Raw genomic sequence first — 19,043 nt, 5'->3', positions numbered from 1 at the left:
GGGAAAGAGCGAATGAGTCACACTATGGCATAGGAAAAGGCACGAAAGGTGAAGCTACAGAAGTGGAAGATGACGCAACATTACTTCACAATTCATTAACAGGTTAAATGTTCAGTGCAAAAACTGACTTGCCAAATCAATACTTTTAAAGAACAATTTCGTGGAAATAAGAGATTAGGAAGGTAAAAAGGACAAGAAACTGATTTTAAATCTCAAGATATAAAAAACCATAGGCATAATTCACTGCCTCTCCCTTGCTCTGGAAGAAGCCACTGCATGACACAGCAATTCACATCTCTTAAATTAACTTTCATATTTATAACACTTTCTGAAATTCCTGACTTAGTGTATGGAGTTTGTGGTAAGATACTACAAGGAAGTAAGTAGCCTTTCAAGTTTTGTATTTCAAGTAACATCTGGAGTCTGGTAAATACTGTAAGAGTCTCAAGATCAGAAGACCTGGGATTTAATCCTGACTCTGCAAATCAAACTCCAAATCTGGGGCAAATCGAGAACCTCTCTCCACTCCCTGAATTATCATAAGAAATGAGACTAAAACCACATGTCTCCTTTTGCACAATCAGGAATATTTTGCGGGTATGAGAAATATAGAAGAGTCTCTGAGAAAGAGGGAGGGAGGGAGACAGAGACGACTCTGAGCTCTTCAAGGAAAAAAACCCATAAAATATAAAAAAAACATAAAATATAAATGTAAAGTGTAAAGAACGTTGACTTGGATCCTCACAAAAGCACTGGGCAGCCCTAGGGTAAATTCAGGCTGTGGACAAGGGTCTGAGGCATACCTGTTCTCCTGCAACCCAAACATTTTACTGTAATAACTAGAAAGCTAGAGGGCAGAAGGGTTTGGGGGACTGTCTCTAGGTTGACAGAGACCACACTTTTTCTTCCCAGTGTGCAATGATTCCACCTCTGGTTTAGGAGTGCTGTGGTCAACGTGTTTACAACTATAGACTGTCGTATGTGAAAAATGGTAAAGAGAATTATTCTGTGTGCCAGAATATACACATACACTAACCTTTGTTGACTGTCAAGCATGATGCGACAGAGGCCTTAGCCGAAAATGTTAAGCATGAATTAGGGGCTGAGATACTTGGGGGAGTGTTGAGGGAGTCACTGCAACACCAAGAAAAACGATCTGTCCAGGAAGGCCTAGAGTAGGAAGGAAATGGGAAGGGAGGCCCACGGAGGTGGAAGCCAGGATGCCAAGCCTGATGCAGAGGCTCTGGCTCTGGATACAGCGCCTGCACTTCCGGCTGTCGATTCATTCTGCAAACCACATCAGGAGAGGACAGAAAAACCTTGTGCAACAGACCCATAATGGAGGCTTCTTCCACCTAGAATTTGGCAAGTACTTGCCTCTGTCCAGAAATGCTGCTCAGACTTGGCCTGTCAGCTGTGGACCCAAATAAATAAGGGACCCAAGTGACAGAGACTCTGCAAGCCCCCACCCTCCTTTCCCCGTGGCCCCTTCCAGGTAAACAGAGGTGCAGAGAAGGAATAAACAACCTCTGAAAGGAAGCCAAAAACCTGGGCTTCAGTTCTGATTTCCTAAGTGTCAGTGGGGCAAAGCCTTCCTAGTATCATGGAAGAAAGGAACCGTAATTAGGGTCTGTGAAACTCAAACTCTCTGTAGGCAAGGATGGTGTGACATTTATGTCTGCCCCTAGGACAAAGCAAGTGCTCAATAAATGCTTATTAAATAAATGGAAGAAAAGAACATGATCTGGTCTAATAAACAAGAGGATGTGCTGAAGGGGAAACGATTTTCAAAATGGAAATGTTCCAACTGCGGGGTGCTTGAAAAGTAATCAGCTCTCGTTTACAAAGTGCTTACCCGTGCAGGTACAGTGCCATGTGCCTGAATCTATTGTGAATTCTCAGAACAACCCAATGTCCTTAAATTTTATCGTTACTCTCACTTTATAAATGAGGAAACAAAATCAAAATATGTCACCCCCTTCTCCCAAGGCCACCATGCCATCAGTGGCAACACTAGGATGTAGAACGAGGTGTGAATCATTTTAAAACCTGTCCTCTTAACCATGTTCCTACCAGCTTCTTCATCCATCACTGCCTGTTTTCCAAGCCAGCACGAGACTCCAGGGCTGCTGTCCAGATTTACTGTACCCTAGGAATGGCTTGCTACATCCCCAGCAAAATTTACAGATGAAGCAGTAAGCCAGACAAGGGCAAGATGACTCACCTAAGGCCCCTTGACATGTTAAAGCTAAATCTCAGATGGAAACCCAGGCTGCTGACCTGTGCTTCCATCACGAGGCCACGGTTCTGTTATTCAGTGCAGCAGGAAGAACCTGAATGAGGACAGCAAATAACCACATTAGCAAACTCTTTGCTATTTGCCTGTCACGTTTTTGTTATAACCTCAACCCATTATGCCGACCTTCTGTCATCCCAATCTTAGAGCATGTGGCTCCCCCCTCCCAGGAGTGCTCTACACTGTGAAAAAGAGAGCTCAGAAAAGCCCTTTTACTGAGCATGCCAAACTAGGAAAGCAATTCACAAGTCACTCTCCAAAGCCCCTAGTTGGTTAGCTAACAGAAATTCTTGAAACAGCTCGACTGTGCCCATAAGGAGAAGAAAAATACACTGTGGCAAAACTAAAAGAAAGAAACACACACACACCCCTCACTGCTTTTACTTTTACTTTCACCGTGAGTATGGAAAAGGCAAGGCTTCAAGAAACTGAAAGCAGCAGGAAAATAAAGGAATGAACACCCTTTCTCTGCTTACCATGAATTCCTCGCAAGGCCATGCCATGTCCTTCCTGTGTCTGGATGCCAAGGACCTGGCACACAACTGCTGCCGTCCTTTCTAAGGGCACCTCCTCAGAGAAGGCTTCACGGCTCCAACCAGCAGAGAAAAGAGCTCAGGGAGGCCGTACCTCAACCACATCAGCAGCAAATCTCACCGCAGCACATCGTGATGTACCTGATCACTACCCACCCTCTCCCTGGACTATGCACTCTCTAACAGCCGGCCCGTCTCATGCATCTTTGCATCCCCGAGAACCGATACGGCCCCATGACACAGTATAAGTCCTCAGGAAATGCAGCCTGACCCCAGGGCTGACCTCTGCCTTGAGCCTCATCCCATTCACGTGGTATCAGTGACAAAACCACAGCCAAATTGGTTGATTATAAGAAGCTGGAAGGGAAAACCACTACCATAAATGACAGAGCTGATAGTCACAATGAGGTCTGTAAACAGTCTCTGAAGGTTGAAACCCATTTTAAAAAAAATGGAATTTGATGGACAGAAGAGATAGGCTCCTCATTACATTTCAAAACACAGCTACATGGGGCTGCCCTGGTGGCTCAGTGGTTAAGAATCCGCCTGCCAATGCAGGGGACACGGGTTTAAGCCCTGGTCTGGAAAGATCCCACATGCCGGAGAGCAACTAAACCCGTGCGCCACAACTACTGAGCCTGCGCTCTAGAGCCCACGAGCCACAACTACTGAGTCTGTGCTCTAGAGCCCACGTGCCACAACTACTGAAGCCCGCGTGCCTAGAGCCCGTGCTCCGCAACAAGAGAAGCCAGTGCAGTGAGAAGCCCGCGCACCGCAATGAAAAGTAGCCCTGCTCTCCACAACTAGAGAAAGCCCGTACACAGCAATGAAGACCCAACACAGCCAAAAAAAAAAAAGAATAAATAAGTCAATTTTTTAAAAAAGCAGCTACGTAACATAAAGAGAAGACTCAAAGAAGTTTGAAAACTACTTTAAAAAATAAATGCATAAAACACAGCTGCATAACAACAATATTTAGGGAGACCCAGCCTAAAATCAATATGCTGGGGAAGAAAGGGAAGTCTTATTTGGCTACTACAAGCTGCTCCTCCTGTTGCTGCTGCTACTACTACACATTGTAGTGAGAGGACTCAGCAGTGGAGAACAGAACCGGTCACGTTGAAAACAGAAGCTGCCATGTATTGTATGCTTGCTATTTGCCAAACATTGTGCTAAGTGGCTACAAACACTCTCTCAGTTCCTCACAACAACTCTATGAAGTAGGAATCTACATCCCCCTTTACGAAAGAAGCAAACCTGAGTCCCAGAGTAGTTAAGTGACTTGCCCAGGGTCACACACCTGGTAAACCACAGTGACAGTAATAAAGTCCAAACCTGGCTCTACTGAATTCCACTGGCTCAACCTTTAACTCCTACCACAATCTGGGACCTGATGACACACAAGGAGGAAAAACGACAGCCACTGTTATTTGCATCTATCAGGGAACATCTAGAATGCTGTGTACACTTCCAGATGCCCATTTAGAAAATGGGACTTTTTTAACCACTTATATTATTCAGAGGAATGTAACCTGGGTTGCCCTGGATTGGAAACCAAGTTATTCAAGGTACAGCTGAAGGAATGGGGATGTTTATCAAGAAAGAGAAAGACGAGGGGGCACAGGTTATGACTCTCTTCAGGTATCTGAAAAGCTTTCATGCACAAGACAGAAGCTGTGTTCTGTATTCCACCAACTGCAGAAGGAGGACCAGTGAGCTGAAACTCTGGGGATGGAATATTTGGTTGTCCATGGGAGAACATCAAACAATGAGAACATCTGATAACACAACTAGATGCCCCAGACCTTAGGGCGTTCTTGGCCCCAGGAAGTCTGAAGCTCGAGGCTGCAGGACCATAGCTGTCATGGGTACCAAAGAAAGGGTTCCTGCGGGGTAGAAGCTGGAAATTTTCACTTCCCTCCAAGATCCACTGATCCTTCAATCTAAGAGAGGCCACAGTACATTTGGGTGTCCCACTCTATTTGAACAGGAAGTGTCCAGAGATGTAACATGAGATTGTGAAGGTAATATTGTGAATAGCATTTTTACCCCCTTCCAAATAGCAACTGGAATTAGCATTCACTCTTTTCAAGCAAGAAGCATGTGTTTGGATAATGTGTTTGAAAATGTGTTACAGGATCTAAATATCTGAGCCATATACATTCAAGCTTATTCCTTCTATTTTTCAACAGTTTTTTTTTGTTATTATTGTTGAATGATCAACCTTGCTCCAGAACCACGAAGAACAGTGGCAATGGATAAACATTAGCTTTTCCTCCAGAATGATTTTCATATTCCACTAGGGAGAAGATAAAAATCTTTTCATAAGCATGGCCTCTAGAGACTGATGATTTTTGATTGCCCTGCTTTCCCTTTGGGATTTATTAAATATAATTTACAACCAAAGTAATTTATTATCAAGTTTAAATCAACTTCCTTAACACTTTCATGCCTTTTTCATTTTGAATACCAGGTCACTTCTACATCAAACTGATTTATTCTAAACAGTCCTCATTGAAAATACGTGAATGAAGGCCTTACGGCAGATAAACATCCCCAGTGAACTCCTTCTCCTAGCACATCCTGGGTATGCCTGCTCCACTGATTAGGCTGCCGAGGGGGCAGTCGATGGGTGGGGCAATCTCAACTAAGGATGATGTGATATTTACTGTTTCTTGCCCAGCTGAGACAAGGACAGGCTCACGCCATAGGCAGAGGAGGGCTAGGAGACAGGCTATGCAGGGGTCTAACATTTGTTTTTTAAGTTTATTTATTTATTTTTATTTTTTTGTCTGCGCTGGGTCTTTGTTGCTGTGCACGGGCTTTTCTCTAGCTGCGGAGAGCAGGGGCTACTCTTCGTTGCGGTGCATGGGTTTCTCATTGGGTGGCTTCTCTTGTTGTGGAGCACGGGCTCTAGGTGCGCGGGCTTCAGTAGTTGTGATTCACGGGCTCTAGAGCACAGGCTCAGTAGTTGTGGCACACGGGCTTAGTTGCTCCGCAGCATGTGGGATCTTCCCAGACAGGGCTCGAACTCGTGTCCTCTGCATCGGCAGGCAGATTCTTAACCACTGCACCACCAGGGAAGCCCCAGGGGTCTAACATTTTTGATGTACAAAATTCACTGATCCATGTAGTGGTGGGAGGCCACAGGAGGAGTTACTGGGAAGAGGAACAACCAAATGTGGAATTTAAAGCAGGGGTCCGCGACCCCTGGGGCACAGACCGATACTGGTCCGCGGCCTGTTAGGAACCGGGCCGCACGGCAGGAGGTGAGCAGCAGGCCAGCGAGCGAAGCTTCATCTACGGCTCCGCATCGCTCGCGTCACCGCCCGAATCATCCCCCACCCCGTCCGTGGAAAAACTGTCTTCCACAAAACCAGTCCCTGGTGCCAAAAAGGACGGGGACCGCTGGTTTAGAGGATGGGCAAACGCAAGTCCAAGCCCCAAGTCCAGTCACCCAATGGCAAAAGCAGGACTGGCTATTAGGCACCTGCCAGCACCTCAGGTCAGAGGGTTGGCATGTGCCCTGTGAGATGGGCAAGGGCTCAGATATGTGTCCTTCAAAACGAGCAGAGTGCAAACTGCAAACCACGGCTGGCACACAAGGAGGGCTTACAGCCTCCTGGTCAATTCCCAGCCACAACAATTCACGCTTGCAAAACAGAACACACTTCCCAAAATGTCTAGAGCTATACAATCTAGCTGAACAATCAAACTCCACGTTGACAAAAACAAAACAAACAGAATCTCTGGCTAACAGAATTTGGCAAGCAGCAGGGATTCATTCAGAGGAGGAATACTTTTTAGAAAACTTTATTCCCATTGGACTTTAATGGGCCATGAAGTGAGATTTTCATTGTAAAGATGACTATGCTAACAAAAGATAAGGATAGGAGGAATATTAGGCATTCATTATTTATAAACATCATTTTCTCCCCCTCTGCTTCCAAAGGCCAACATTCCTCATTAATTCTGCTGAACAGAAGCATACAATATCCCAATTAGGTACCCAAAAATAATTTAAACAAAAAGAGTAAACCACCACCACAATAGTACTTTTGGGGTATAAAGTATTTTTACATACAACATTGTCAAATCTAACTTCCCAACAATTTCATGAGATAGGTATAGTTATTCCCAGTTTGTAGATAAGGAAACTTAAGATATATTCTAAGTTTAGAGAGATTCCTTTACTATTAAGTGGCAGAGCTATAATCCAAGTTACTCTGACTAATTCTAAGACTAGAATTGTTTCCCTTAGGGAAAAAAAAGCTGCCTGAATGAAACTGTGTACCTCTAAGAGTGGGAAAGATATTATAGATCACTCCATCCTTTCACATCATCAGCAAACAAGTCAGCATGATACCAGGGTAGTGTGAGTGAGGATGAAGGTGTGGGAAATCAGGATGCTATATAAGCTCTACATAGTCTTTTACTGAAAGCACCACACACTACCACAGATTAATAAGGGTCACCGGGTTAGGTAACTGAAAAGGAAAAAAACCACAAATCATCTTTTATTATTATAATTATTGGGTGAAAAAAAACAGTAGTATCAACAGCCACACTCTGGATTGTGTCAGTGTGGGAAGAGGTGATGCCATCCTAAGCAGTTCCAGAAAACACACACACGCATGCATGCACACTCCCAAGAACCTTCTACCTAAGCAGTTCCAGAAAACACACACACGCATGCATGCACACTCCCAAGAACCTTCTACCAGGTAAGACCAAACTGACTCTCACTCCATATGGCCAAACAGCTCAGCCTCTCCTAGGATTGTGTGTACAAAGCACACAAGGTGTTCCCACCACCTGCTTTTGCCATAAATGTCTACCCAATAAAATAAACACTAATGATTAACATTTGCTCCCTGGAAGTCACTGAACAAGAAAAAGACAACCCCCGAATAGCCTCTGCATACGGAGCACTGACTTTTCCTAAGCTCTCCAAAGATTTAAAAAGATTTGCCATTATGATTTAGTCTTGGAACTAAAATATACACATGACACAGAAGAGGTCAGTTCCTGGGTTGAAATGTTTACTAATCACATGGGTATTTTGGTCCAAAGCTTTTCCTGAAAATATCTGTTTTTAACTAGGCTTTGCTTTTGAAACACCTGGAGTATGAACAGTAACCAAACTCTCTTGATTCTAGGTATCTGGAATTGGCTTTATTATACGACCAGTTATTATGTACCAGGTTTTCTGCGAGGCACTGGAGATACACAGGCCATCAGGGAAGAAAGGCAAATAAATTAAGACCTCAAAGAGGGGACTTCCCTGGTGGCGCAGTGGTTAAGAATCCACCTACCAACGCAGGTGACACGGGTTCGAACCCTGGTCTGGGAAGATCCCACATGCAGTGGAGCAACTAAGCCCGTACGCCACAACTACTGAGGCTGCGCTCTAGAGCCTGCGAGCCATAACTACTGAGCCTGTGTGCCACAACTACTGAAGCCCGCACACCTAGCACCCGTGCTCCGCAACAAGAAAAGCCACCACAATGAGAAGCCCACACACCGCAACAAAGAGTAGCCCCCACTCCCCGCAACTAGAGAAAGCCCACGCGCAAAAACGAAGACCCAACGCAGCCAAAATAAATTAATTAATTAAAAAAAAAAAATAGACCTCAAAGACAATTGGGAGTTTAAACAGATCAGATGAGAACTATCAGGGCTGTGAGGAACTGCAGGGCTCAAATCCCAGAGAGAAGGGAAGCCCAGAGAGATGAGCCTATTTTCCCAGAGGTCTATTGATTCCAATGGCAGCAGCTATAATGCTGAGAAGCTGAAAAGAACTGTGCACAGACTTATAGGCCAAGGAAGAAAAACCTGGAGCTTGGCGCCCTACAAAGAAGAAAAGTCATGGAAAACCCCTAGACTGTCCGTTGGTACCCTGAAGAACTATACCCAACTAGCCCTCACAGGAACTGAAGCTCAGCTTCAAATCATCTCAATTCCTGATTGGAATAAGCTAATATGAAATAGAAGTTTCCAGAAGCAAAGGTAAGTCCACTCTAGAGAAAGATCCCACTATCCAGATCTCAAATAATCACCACAGTTTTTCTTAAACAACGTCTGGTACTCAATCAAAAATAGCAAGGCATGTGAGAAAACAAGATGTGACCAAAATTCAAGAACAACAGACAACAGAAGCAGATCAACAGAGTGGCCAGATATGAGAGTGGTCAGGTACAGACTTTAATATAATGATGACTAAATGCAAACTAGTATATCTCGAATGGATAAACAAGGTCCTACTGTAAAGCACAGGGAACTATATTCAATATCCTGTGATAAACCATAATGGAAAAGAATATGAAAAAGAATGTGTATATTTATGTGTAACTGACTCACTTTGCTGTACAGCAGAAATTAACAAAACACTGTAAATCAACTATACTTCAACAAAATAAATTTTAATATACATATACGATGACTAAAAAAAACACACTGAGATAGCACTATACACTGACCAGAACAGCTTAAATTAAAAATACTGACAAATATCAAGTGTTGACTAGTTTTTGTTCTTGTTCTTTAGCTAAAAGAAATATAGTAAATACAATATACTGTCAATATACGTTAAATCAAAATGGTCGATATCATAGGTATCTGTTATGCTATTTTCTGTACTTGTCCGAATTTTTGTAACATTTCATAATTAAATGTTGAAAGAAGAAGAGCGAGCTGTGGCCATTGAGAGATCAGCATGGGCTAAATTATTTTAGCCTTCAGAAGTCATGTTCAAGAGTATGTACTTTATTTTAAACAGCATTATGATTTAGTCTTGGAACTAAAATATACACATGACACTGAAGAGGAGTGACAGCATTAAGCGTGTCCTCTATAAAGATCATTACAGCTGCAGTAGAGCAGAAAGAGTGATGGCAGGGAGCCCAGCTGGGAAGCTGATGCAGTAATGCAGATGAGAGACAGGCAGGCAGTGGCTCTACAAACGAAGGAGAGCTGTGAAGATTTGAATGAAAGAGTCTGAGTTTGCAATGGAGTTGGGATTTAGTTCTCAAAACTGTTGAATTTTATCCCAGTCAAATAAGGAAGCAAATGAGGCCTCTGTGACAGAGAGAAACCTACAAGGAGAATGATTTATAACCAAAGACAACATCTGAGACAGAACCCGGGACTAGGGAAAACAAGAAAAATACGGATTTTTCTGTAAATCCTTAGAGGAAACACAAGCAATTATAAAACTGAAACCAATAAGCACTCAGCTCAACAACAGATGGTCAGAGAGATACATTCACAACTTGCCAGCATCTTGAAGCCTCGTGCACCCCCTTCCAAACATGCAGATGCTTTAATCTGAGGGGGAAAAAAAATTCTATTTCTGATTCTGACAGCAAACGCCAAGTCACATCTTGCCAGTAGAGAATGGCGTCTTCCAACCACAAACCCACTGAGAACTTCACAACCTTATTCTCATTTTGGAGAGATGGGTTGTCTTTGACCACTGCTTCCACCAGCCCTGCCAGAAACTACAAGGAAAACAAGGAGGAAATGACAGTTTCCGAAAAACTCAGCTTTTTCATCTGCCCCCAAGAAAGTAGATTTCTGTCTCTAGATTATTCATGAGCAATCCACGTGTTATTCTGTGAAGAAAAATCAAGCATATCAAACAAATTTACCCCCGTATTCTGAAAAATGGCCCGAGGCACAGAGTCTGACAATTTCTTCAATTACTCTGAGCTGTTCAACACTCTACTGAGAAGAGATCGAAGAATTAATTTTCTTTATCACTACCTTTTCTGCCTTTTCAAGAGGTTAAGTTTTAAAATTAAACATATTAAGTTCCCAGTCTAGCTAGTTTTGGTATAAATGTACATTCTTGGATCTGACTTATGAATGTCTAGTTTTCAAGAGATAGGATTTTTAAATGGTATTTTCCCCCCAATCTGTTTACACAAGAAATATTCAGACATGTTCTTTTTAAAGGAAGTACTTCCCACCCACATGCCCAGTTTTTGTAGTGTCTCAATTTTTGTATATTCTGCTGCGAGAGCTTGGCTTTAGAGGCAGAGTAGTCCACTAACTGCAGTCAACATTCCTCCCATGCCAGAAAAGGTAAAACTTAAACATGGTTGTCTCAATTCCCAAGGTTTATGATGCACTGAACTGCCATACTGTGGAGTTCAGCAAATAATCATGAAATGACTCAACTTCCTGATTCAACATTCACCCAGAAAACATCCTTTCTCATTTTCTCCAAACAATGCTCTTCAACCAAAATTTCAACCAATGAAAACTCAGGCAATTAGCTGGATGATAAATACCATCTACCAGATCTCACTAGTTATTAATAAACATTAATGAATCTTGCATACTTATTTATATATCTCACTTTGATCACACTTATGAGGCTGAAATAATTTCTAAAGTTATAGACAGATTCCCTCAAATCATTAACACCATCGCAATCCAGCAGCATATAAAATGTCCACAGACATGTCTACACAATGCTTTAAGATTGAAATGAGAGACAAGTGCTTAATATCCCTTTGGGGAAATTCCAAGATTAATGTCAATAGAAAATAAATACCCAAAACACATGAAATTGCTGCCACAGACTGCCCAGGGGATGGATGTAACCTTTCACAATACATACTCTGAGACTGATACTCACTGGGTTAATAATCGTTTCTTCAACAGAATGGTGAATGGTCCACCAGTCTGAAGTCCACTCCCAGGCATTCCCTACTATATTGTATAAGCCGTAACCATTGGGAGGAAAGGCATCAACCTAAAAATTAAAAAAAGGGGGAAACGTTGTCAAAGTACTCATCTTGTCTAGAAAACCTCTTTGGTACAAACATGTACAAAGAACTCTTACTTTAAAGTATGAATATTAATTCTCATTCCAACAGTGAAAATACAATCTGGCCAATGTAGAAACAAAGAAAGATATTCTTCAGCTTCGAGCTCTCAAAGGGAGTTTAGAAACCTAAGAAGAGTTTACATTACATGGTAGGACAGTCGATGAAATTATTCCTAATAGAGAGACTAGTACTGGTCATAAGTCAAATCTGTATCTGACTGGGCAGTGAGGGGTAAACCACCTTCAGACCTTCAAAAGCGTAACAGAAACACCATATTAGACCCGGTATCAGTCTTGTCATCAGAGCTAAGCTCTGCTGGCCATGATGTCTTTTTAGCACTGAGAGACCCCAAGCCAATTCTATCCTCTCCACCAGCCCCTTCCAACTCACCAGCTTATCTTTACGCCTCAGTAGTTATCATCGCAACACTGAGGGGACTTGTTTTTATAAAGAAAATGTGAATTCATTACCAAGCGTATTTGTAATACATAGAGGGTTTGCAATCGCTGGCATGTGGAAGTATGAAGTAAGCTGCACAGGCTCTTCAGCAAGTAGTTTGATCACATTTCAAAAGCAGACCAGACAGTCTGCCACATAATACTGTCACAGACATGGTACCAAAGTGCAACACTTGTGTAAGAAGGAGGGTGGGGAGGGGCAGAGAAAAATCTTTGACTGAATAGTAAATATGTACAGAACAGTTATGCTATTTTAGGGACGCAAAATTTTTCCTAACATATTGTAATAGAAATTCTCATACATGAAGAAAACTTTTATTTTTTAAATGAAAAAAATATTGTTATCTTTGGGGTTCTTTCTTTAAAAATATTTTTTTAAAATCCATGTTTTTTTTCCCAGTTAATGAGGTAAAACAAAAAGGAATACCATTCACTTCTACTTGGCTTCAGAAGGTTTTAGATTGACACATAAATATGGAAGCATCTCATACTTGGGCAATTCAGAGCACTTCAAAGTTATGAAGCTACTCCGAAAAAAAAACTTAATCCAGGCGAGGTGGAAAGCTGAAAATGTTTACCACTCTGCTTCCTTACTCAGCATTCATTATGGAAACAGTGGTACCTATTCATTGCTTCATTCAGTAATTCCATGGGTGTCAAATGAAAGCAGGAAGGGTTTGATGACATAGACATGAACAAGCTTTAATGAGAGAGAAAGGAGGAGGATACCAAAAATAAAAAATCCAATCCTGAAAGGCAGGGTGGGATGAGTAAGGTAAGATAATGAAAGAAAAGGTGCAGGAACACCCAAGAGGGAGAGATTTCAGGCTGAAGGTGAACCCTCCTCAACAAAGGTCGAAGTGCCTTGTGGGAATTGAGGTGAGTTCAAAAGATAGCGAGACAGTAAAGGAGGAAAGGCCAGAGGATACACTGTCCTTTCAAGAATTTGGAGATGATCAGGAAGAGCAAGACAGAATAACAGCTGGAAAGAGAAGGAAGGAAAAGGAGAAAATAAGTTGTTCCAGGGAAAGAAGGGAGGGAGCAAGGGACGCGAGAGCAAGTGAGATGGAACGAACGTTCTGGAAGGAGTCACTTCTCAGGCTCAGAGAGCAGACGAGTGGAGGGGCTCTCAGGTCAGTCAGCCTGAGGACCCCTTTATGTGCCAACACGCAGCAACCACTGGGCAAGCGAGTTAGCCTATCTGGAGTGGCTAAACCATAACACGAGGAAATAAGAACATCTACTCAAAGGTTTGAGGGGTTTTCCCTCTTTAAACAATATGACGTTTAAGTGAGGTAAAATCAGGAGGTCACCACCCCCCAAATTACCACATGAGAGTATAAAAATTTTACATGCTCATGGTTAAATTAATCACACAACCAAAGCTTCCTTCCAGAAAGCTCAGAAAAAGACAAATGTACATGAGAAATACTTCAAACATGTTTATTTTCAGGTGAATGAGCTGACAGGCATGAAAACCAAAACATACTAACAACTGTACAACAGAGGCCCAACCAAATACAAATCCAATTCTTCAAATTCACTGTGGTCAGAACAGTCTGCTCAGTTTACAACCAGAGTGAAAATAATAAAATACATAAAATAGCAGGGGAGGGAGCTATTTCACTGTAGTCCATCCTATCATTAAAGTTCAATTCCGGCTCTCAACTGACCAGGGCCTGTGGACACAACAAGGCAGCTAAGGAGGACTTGAGATAATTCTCTGGGTAAACAGTCCCAATTTTGAAAGGTACAGATCTTGTCAAGTCTCATCCCAAACACAGGTAGAAGTGGCCTCTGTATAACTTGATGCTTTTTTTCTCCGCAGGTCCTGTTTCTCAAATTGATTATTTGCAGGCCCCTGGTAACTGTTTTAATTTTGTCTTAGGAACTTCTATGGCAACTTCTTCGGGTAAGTTCTGTTGAATATACTCCAAACAGACATCTGTTGAACCCACAGTTAAATGTTCCAACTCTAAATATCTGTAAAGTATCCTTATTTTATACGGAAACGGGTGTTTTCTGAAAAGGTGCACTGACTTGAGAATAAATGACTATTTTCCTTGGAGGTTCATGTGCTTAAATAATGATAAGAAATTCTGTAGCCATTAAGTGCTGTAAAATATACATAACTGTCCAATACAGCTTCTCATGGCCTTTTATGAAAACTGGCAGGCGCTAATATAATTTGTGTGGTCCATCAGAAGCCCATGCCATAGGCTTCAAGGCTAAGGGCAGTGGCCCTACTTCACACACACTCCCATTGAAGAGGGACATCCAGGCTGCCGAGGCCCTTCTCAAACCACGTGATGGCCACTGTCCTGCTTCTGCACCAGCTATCATCTTTCCTGGGGTGTCATGAGCAACCTCATCCGGCACCTTATTCTGTTCATCCGGCAGCACTGTTCCGCCGACAAAAGGTGGCCCATGAGATACTGGCTGGGCTTCTTACCCAGGAAATGGTTGAGAACAGGTTGAGATAGTTTAGACCCCAAGGTCTCTAATCATTCATTTTACTGACTAAAACTATGCACCCATGAGAGCACAAGCGATCTTGAAGGAAACTTGAGAAGAATCAACTCCTAGATGGCCTGATTAGCCTTTTGCCTGTTGAATAATACATCCAGTTCCCATTGGTCTGTGTCGGTACCTTTATCATATACCTAACTCATATACATAGAATTTTAGAAGCACACACATATGCACTCATGTGCCTATTTAAAGGCAACATATTCTCATGCAACTTTTTTTTTACATTAATTCTGCAAAAAATAAAACAAAAAACAACCATAATGCTTTAACTATATGGCTCAAAATATTTTTAGAGTTCTCATAGGTCAAATGTCTCCTCACCCTTCATCTTTTCCAGTGTCTCAGTCTTTCTCACTTGTTTATTATTTCAGTTGAAATTCTGGAATCATTTACTCATGTTCCAAATAGCATATGTGTGCTACATTCATAAATGAATTTTGGAAGAATTATATTCGTGTGAAACAAAAATACAAATATTTTTAAAATGACAACTGTTTGAAAGATGGTTGAAAGAAAATTATTCTCTGTAACAACAAACACAGTAAGGTGCTACTTCCTCACCACAAGACATCTTTCCTGACTGTGTTAAGAGAAAACGACACCTATCCTTTTCAAACTCTTCCAAAATATAGCAGAGGGAGGAACACTCCCAAATTCATTCTACGAGGCCACCAGCACCCTGATACCGACACCAGACAAACATGTCACAAAGAAAGAAAACTACAGACCAGTATCACTGATGAACATAGATGCAAAAATCCTCAATAAAACACTAGCAAACAGAATCCAACAGCACAATAAAAGGATCATACATCATGATCAAGTGGGGTTTATCCCAGGAATGCAAGAATTCTTCAATATATGCAAATCACTCAATGTGATAAACCATATTAACGAACTGAAGACCAAAAACCATATGATCATCTCAATAGATGCAGAAAAAGCTTTCGACAAAATTCAACACTGATTTATGATAAAAACCCTCCACAAAGTAGGCATAGAGGGAACTTTCCTCAACATAATAAAGGCCATATATGACAAACCCACAGCCATCATCGTTCTCAATGGTGAAAAACTGAAACCATTTCCAATAAGATCAGGAACAAGACAAGGTTGCCCACTCTCACCACTATTATTCAACATACTTTTGGAAGTTTTAGCCACAGCAATCAGAGAAGAAAAAGAAATAAAAGGAATCCAAATCGGAAAAGAAGAAGTAAAGCTGTCACTGCTTGCAGATGACATGATACTATATAGAGAGAATCCTAAAGACACTACCAGAAAACTACTCGAGCTAATCAATGAATTTGGTAAAGTAGCAGGATACAAAATTAATGCACAGAAATCTCTGGCATTCCTATACACTAATGATGAAAACTCTGAAAGTGAAATCAAGAAAACACTCCCATTTACCATTGCAACAAAAAGAATAAAATATCTAGGAATAAACCTACCTAAGGAGAAAAAAGACCTGTATGCAGAAAACTATAAGACACTGATGAAAGAAATTAAAGATGACACAAACAGATGAAGAGATATACCATGTTTTTGGATTGGAAGAATCAACACTGTGAAAAGAACTATACTACCCAAAGCAATCTACAGATTCAATGCAATCCCTATCAAACTACCAATGGCATTTTTGACAGAACTAGAACAAAAAATTTCACAATTTGTATGGAAACACAGAAGACCCTGAATAGCCAAAGCAATCTTGAGAAAGAAAAATAGAGCTGGAGGAATCAGGCTCCTGGACTTCAGACTATACTACAAAGCTACAGTAATCAAGACAGTATGGTACTGGCACAAAAACAGAAAGATGGATCAATGGAACAGGTCACCTTATTTTTGATAAAGGAGGTAAGAATATACAATGGAGAAAAGACAGCCTCTTCAATAAGTGGTGCTGGGAAAACTGGACAGCTACATGTAAAACAATGAAATTAGAACACTCCCTAACACCATACACAAAAATAAACTCCAAATGGATTAAAGACCTAAATGTAAGGCCAGAAACTATCAAACTCTTAGAGGAAAACATAGGCAGAACACTCTATGACACAAATCACAGCAAGATCCTTTCTGACCCATCTCCTAGAGAAATGGAAATAAAAACAAAAATAAACAAATGGGACCTAATGAAACTTCAAAGCTTTTGCAAAGGAAAACATAAACAAGAAGAAAAGACAACCCTCAGAGTGGGAGAAAATAATTGCAAATGCAGCAACTGACAAAGGATTAATCTCCAAAATTTACAAGCAGCTCATGCAGCTCAATAACAAAAAACCAAACAACCCAATCCAAAAATGGGCAGAAGACCTAAGTAGACATTTCTCCAAAGAAGATATACAGACTGCCAACAAACACATAAAAGAATGCTGAACATCCCTAACCATTAGAGAAATGCAAATCAAAACTACAATGAGGTATCACCTCACACCAGTCAGAATGGCCACCATCAAAAAACCTACAAACAGGTGGACGAGGGGAAGATGGCGGAAGAGTAAGATGCAGAGATCACCTTCCTCCCCACAGATACACCAGAAATACATCTACACGTGAAACCTATTAAACGATGGCAGAAGACCTCAGACCTCCCAAAAGGCAAGAAAGTCCCCATGTACCTGGGTAAGGAAAAAGAATAAACAGAGATAAAAGGATAGGGACCGGACCTTCACCAGTGGGAGGGAGCTGTGAAGGAGGAAAGCTTTCCACACACTAGGAAGCCCTTTCGCGGGCGGAGACTGCGGGTGGCGGAGGGGGACAGTTTCGGAGCCACGGACGAGAGCACAGCAACGGGGGTGCGGAGGGCAAAGCGGAGAGATTCCCGCATAGAGGATCGGGGCCGACCGGCACTCACCAGCCCGAGAGGCTTGTCTGCTCCCCCGCCGGGGTGGGCGGGCCTGGGAGCTGAGGCTCGGGCTTTGGTCGGAGCACCAGTAGAGGACTGGGGTTGGCGGCGTGAACACAGCCTGCAGGGGGTTAGTGCACCACGGCTAGCCGGGAGGGAGTCCAGAGAAAAGTCTGGACCTGCCGAAGAGGCAAGAGACTTTTTCTTCCCTCTTTGTTTCCTGGTGCATGAGGAGAGGGGATTAAGAGCGCTGCTTAAAGGAGCTCCAGAGACGGGCGCGAGCTGCGGCTAAAAGCGTGGACCCCAGAGACGGGCATGAGACTCTAAGGCTGTTGCTGCTGCCAACACCAAGAAGCCTGTGTGTGAGCACAGGTCACTCTCCACACCTTCCTTCCAGGAAGCCTGTGCAGCCCGCCACTGCCAGGGTCCCGGGATCCAGGGACAACTTCCCCGGGAGAACGCATGGTGCGCCTCAGGCTGGTACAACGTCACGCCGGCCTCTGCCCCCACACGCTTGTCCCGCACTCCGTACCCCTCTCTTCCCCCAGCCTGAGTGAGCCAGAGTCCCTGAAGCAGCTGCTCCTTTAACCCCGTCCTGTCTGAGCGAAGAACAGATGCCCTCCAGTGACATACAGGCAGAGGCGGGGCCAAATCCAAAGCTGAGCCACAGGTGCTGTGAGAACAAAGAAGAGAAAGGGAAATCTCTCCCAGCAGCCTCAGAAGCAGCAGATTAAAGCCCCACAATCAATTTGATGTACCCTGCATCTGTGGAGGACATGAATAGACTACAAATCATCCCAAATTGAGGAGGTAGACTTTGAGAGCAAGATTTATTACTTTTTCCCCTTTTCCTCTTTTTGTGAGTGTGTATGTATATGCTTCTGTGTGAGATTTTGTCTGTATAGCTTTGCTTCCACCATTTATCCTAGGGTTCTATCCATCCGTTTTTGTTGTTTTTTTTTCTTTTTAATAAAAATTTTTTTCTTAATAATTATTTTTTATTTTAATAACTTTATCTTACTTTATTTTATTTTATCTTCTTTCTTTCTTGCCTTCCTTCCCTCCTCCCTCCCTCCCTCCCTTCTTTCTTTTTCTTCCTTCCTTCGTTCCTTCCTTCCTTCCTTCTTTCTTTTTCTTTCTTTCTACTTTTTGTCCCTTTTATTCTGAGCCGTGTGGATGAAAGGCTCTTGGTGCTGCAGCCAGGAGTCAGTGCTGTGCCTCTGAGGTGGAAGAGCCAACTTCAGGACACTGGTCCACAAGAGACCTCTCAGCTCCACGTAATATCAAACGGCAAAAATCTCTCAGAGATCTCCATCTCAACACCAGCACCCAGCTTCACTCAACAACCAGCAAGCTACAGTGCTGGACACCCTATGCCAAACAACTAGCAAGACAGGAACACAACCCCACCCATTAGCAGAGAGGGTGCATAAAATCATAATAAGTCCACAGACACCCCAAAACACACCACCAGACGTGGACCTGCCCACCAGAAAGACAGGATCCAGCCTCATCCACTAGAACACAGGCACTAGT

The 19,043-nt window shown here is 42.5% G+C and overlaps 1 protein-coding gene across 1 annotated transcript in view; it reads right to left on the bottom strand.

Moving 5' to 3' along the window:
* The window catches only part of SUMF1 (sulfatase modifying factor 1), a gene marked incomplete at its 3' end in the record, with an annotated part of 102,987 nt that overhangs the window by 19,554 nt on the left and 64,390 nt on the right, over positions 1-19,043 (bottom strand). The window contains exon 7 of the mRNA XM_007453072.1: positions 11,474-11,590. Coding sequence (XP_007453134.1) covers positions 11,474-11,590 — 117 coding nt within the window. The remainder of the gene's footprint in view (positions 1-11,473; positions 11,591-19,043) is intronic.

This window comes from Lipotes vexillifer, unplaced genomic scaffold (genome assembly GCF_000442215.2).
Source record: "Lipotes vexillifer unplaced genomic scaffold, Lipotes_vexillifer_v1.1 scaffold1105, whole genome shotgun sequence".
NCBI lineage: Eukaryota > Metazoa > Chordata > Mammalia > Artiodactyla > Lipotidae > Lipotes > Lipotes vexillifer.
This window is presented reverse-complemented; position numbering and strand designations above follow the sequence as displayed.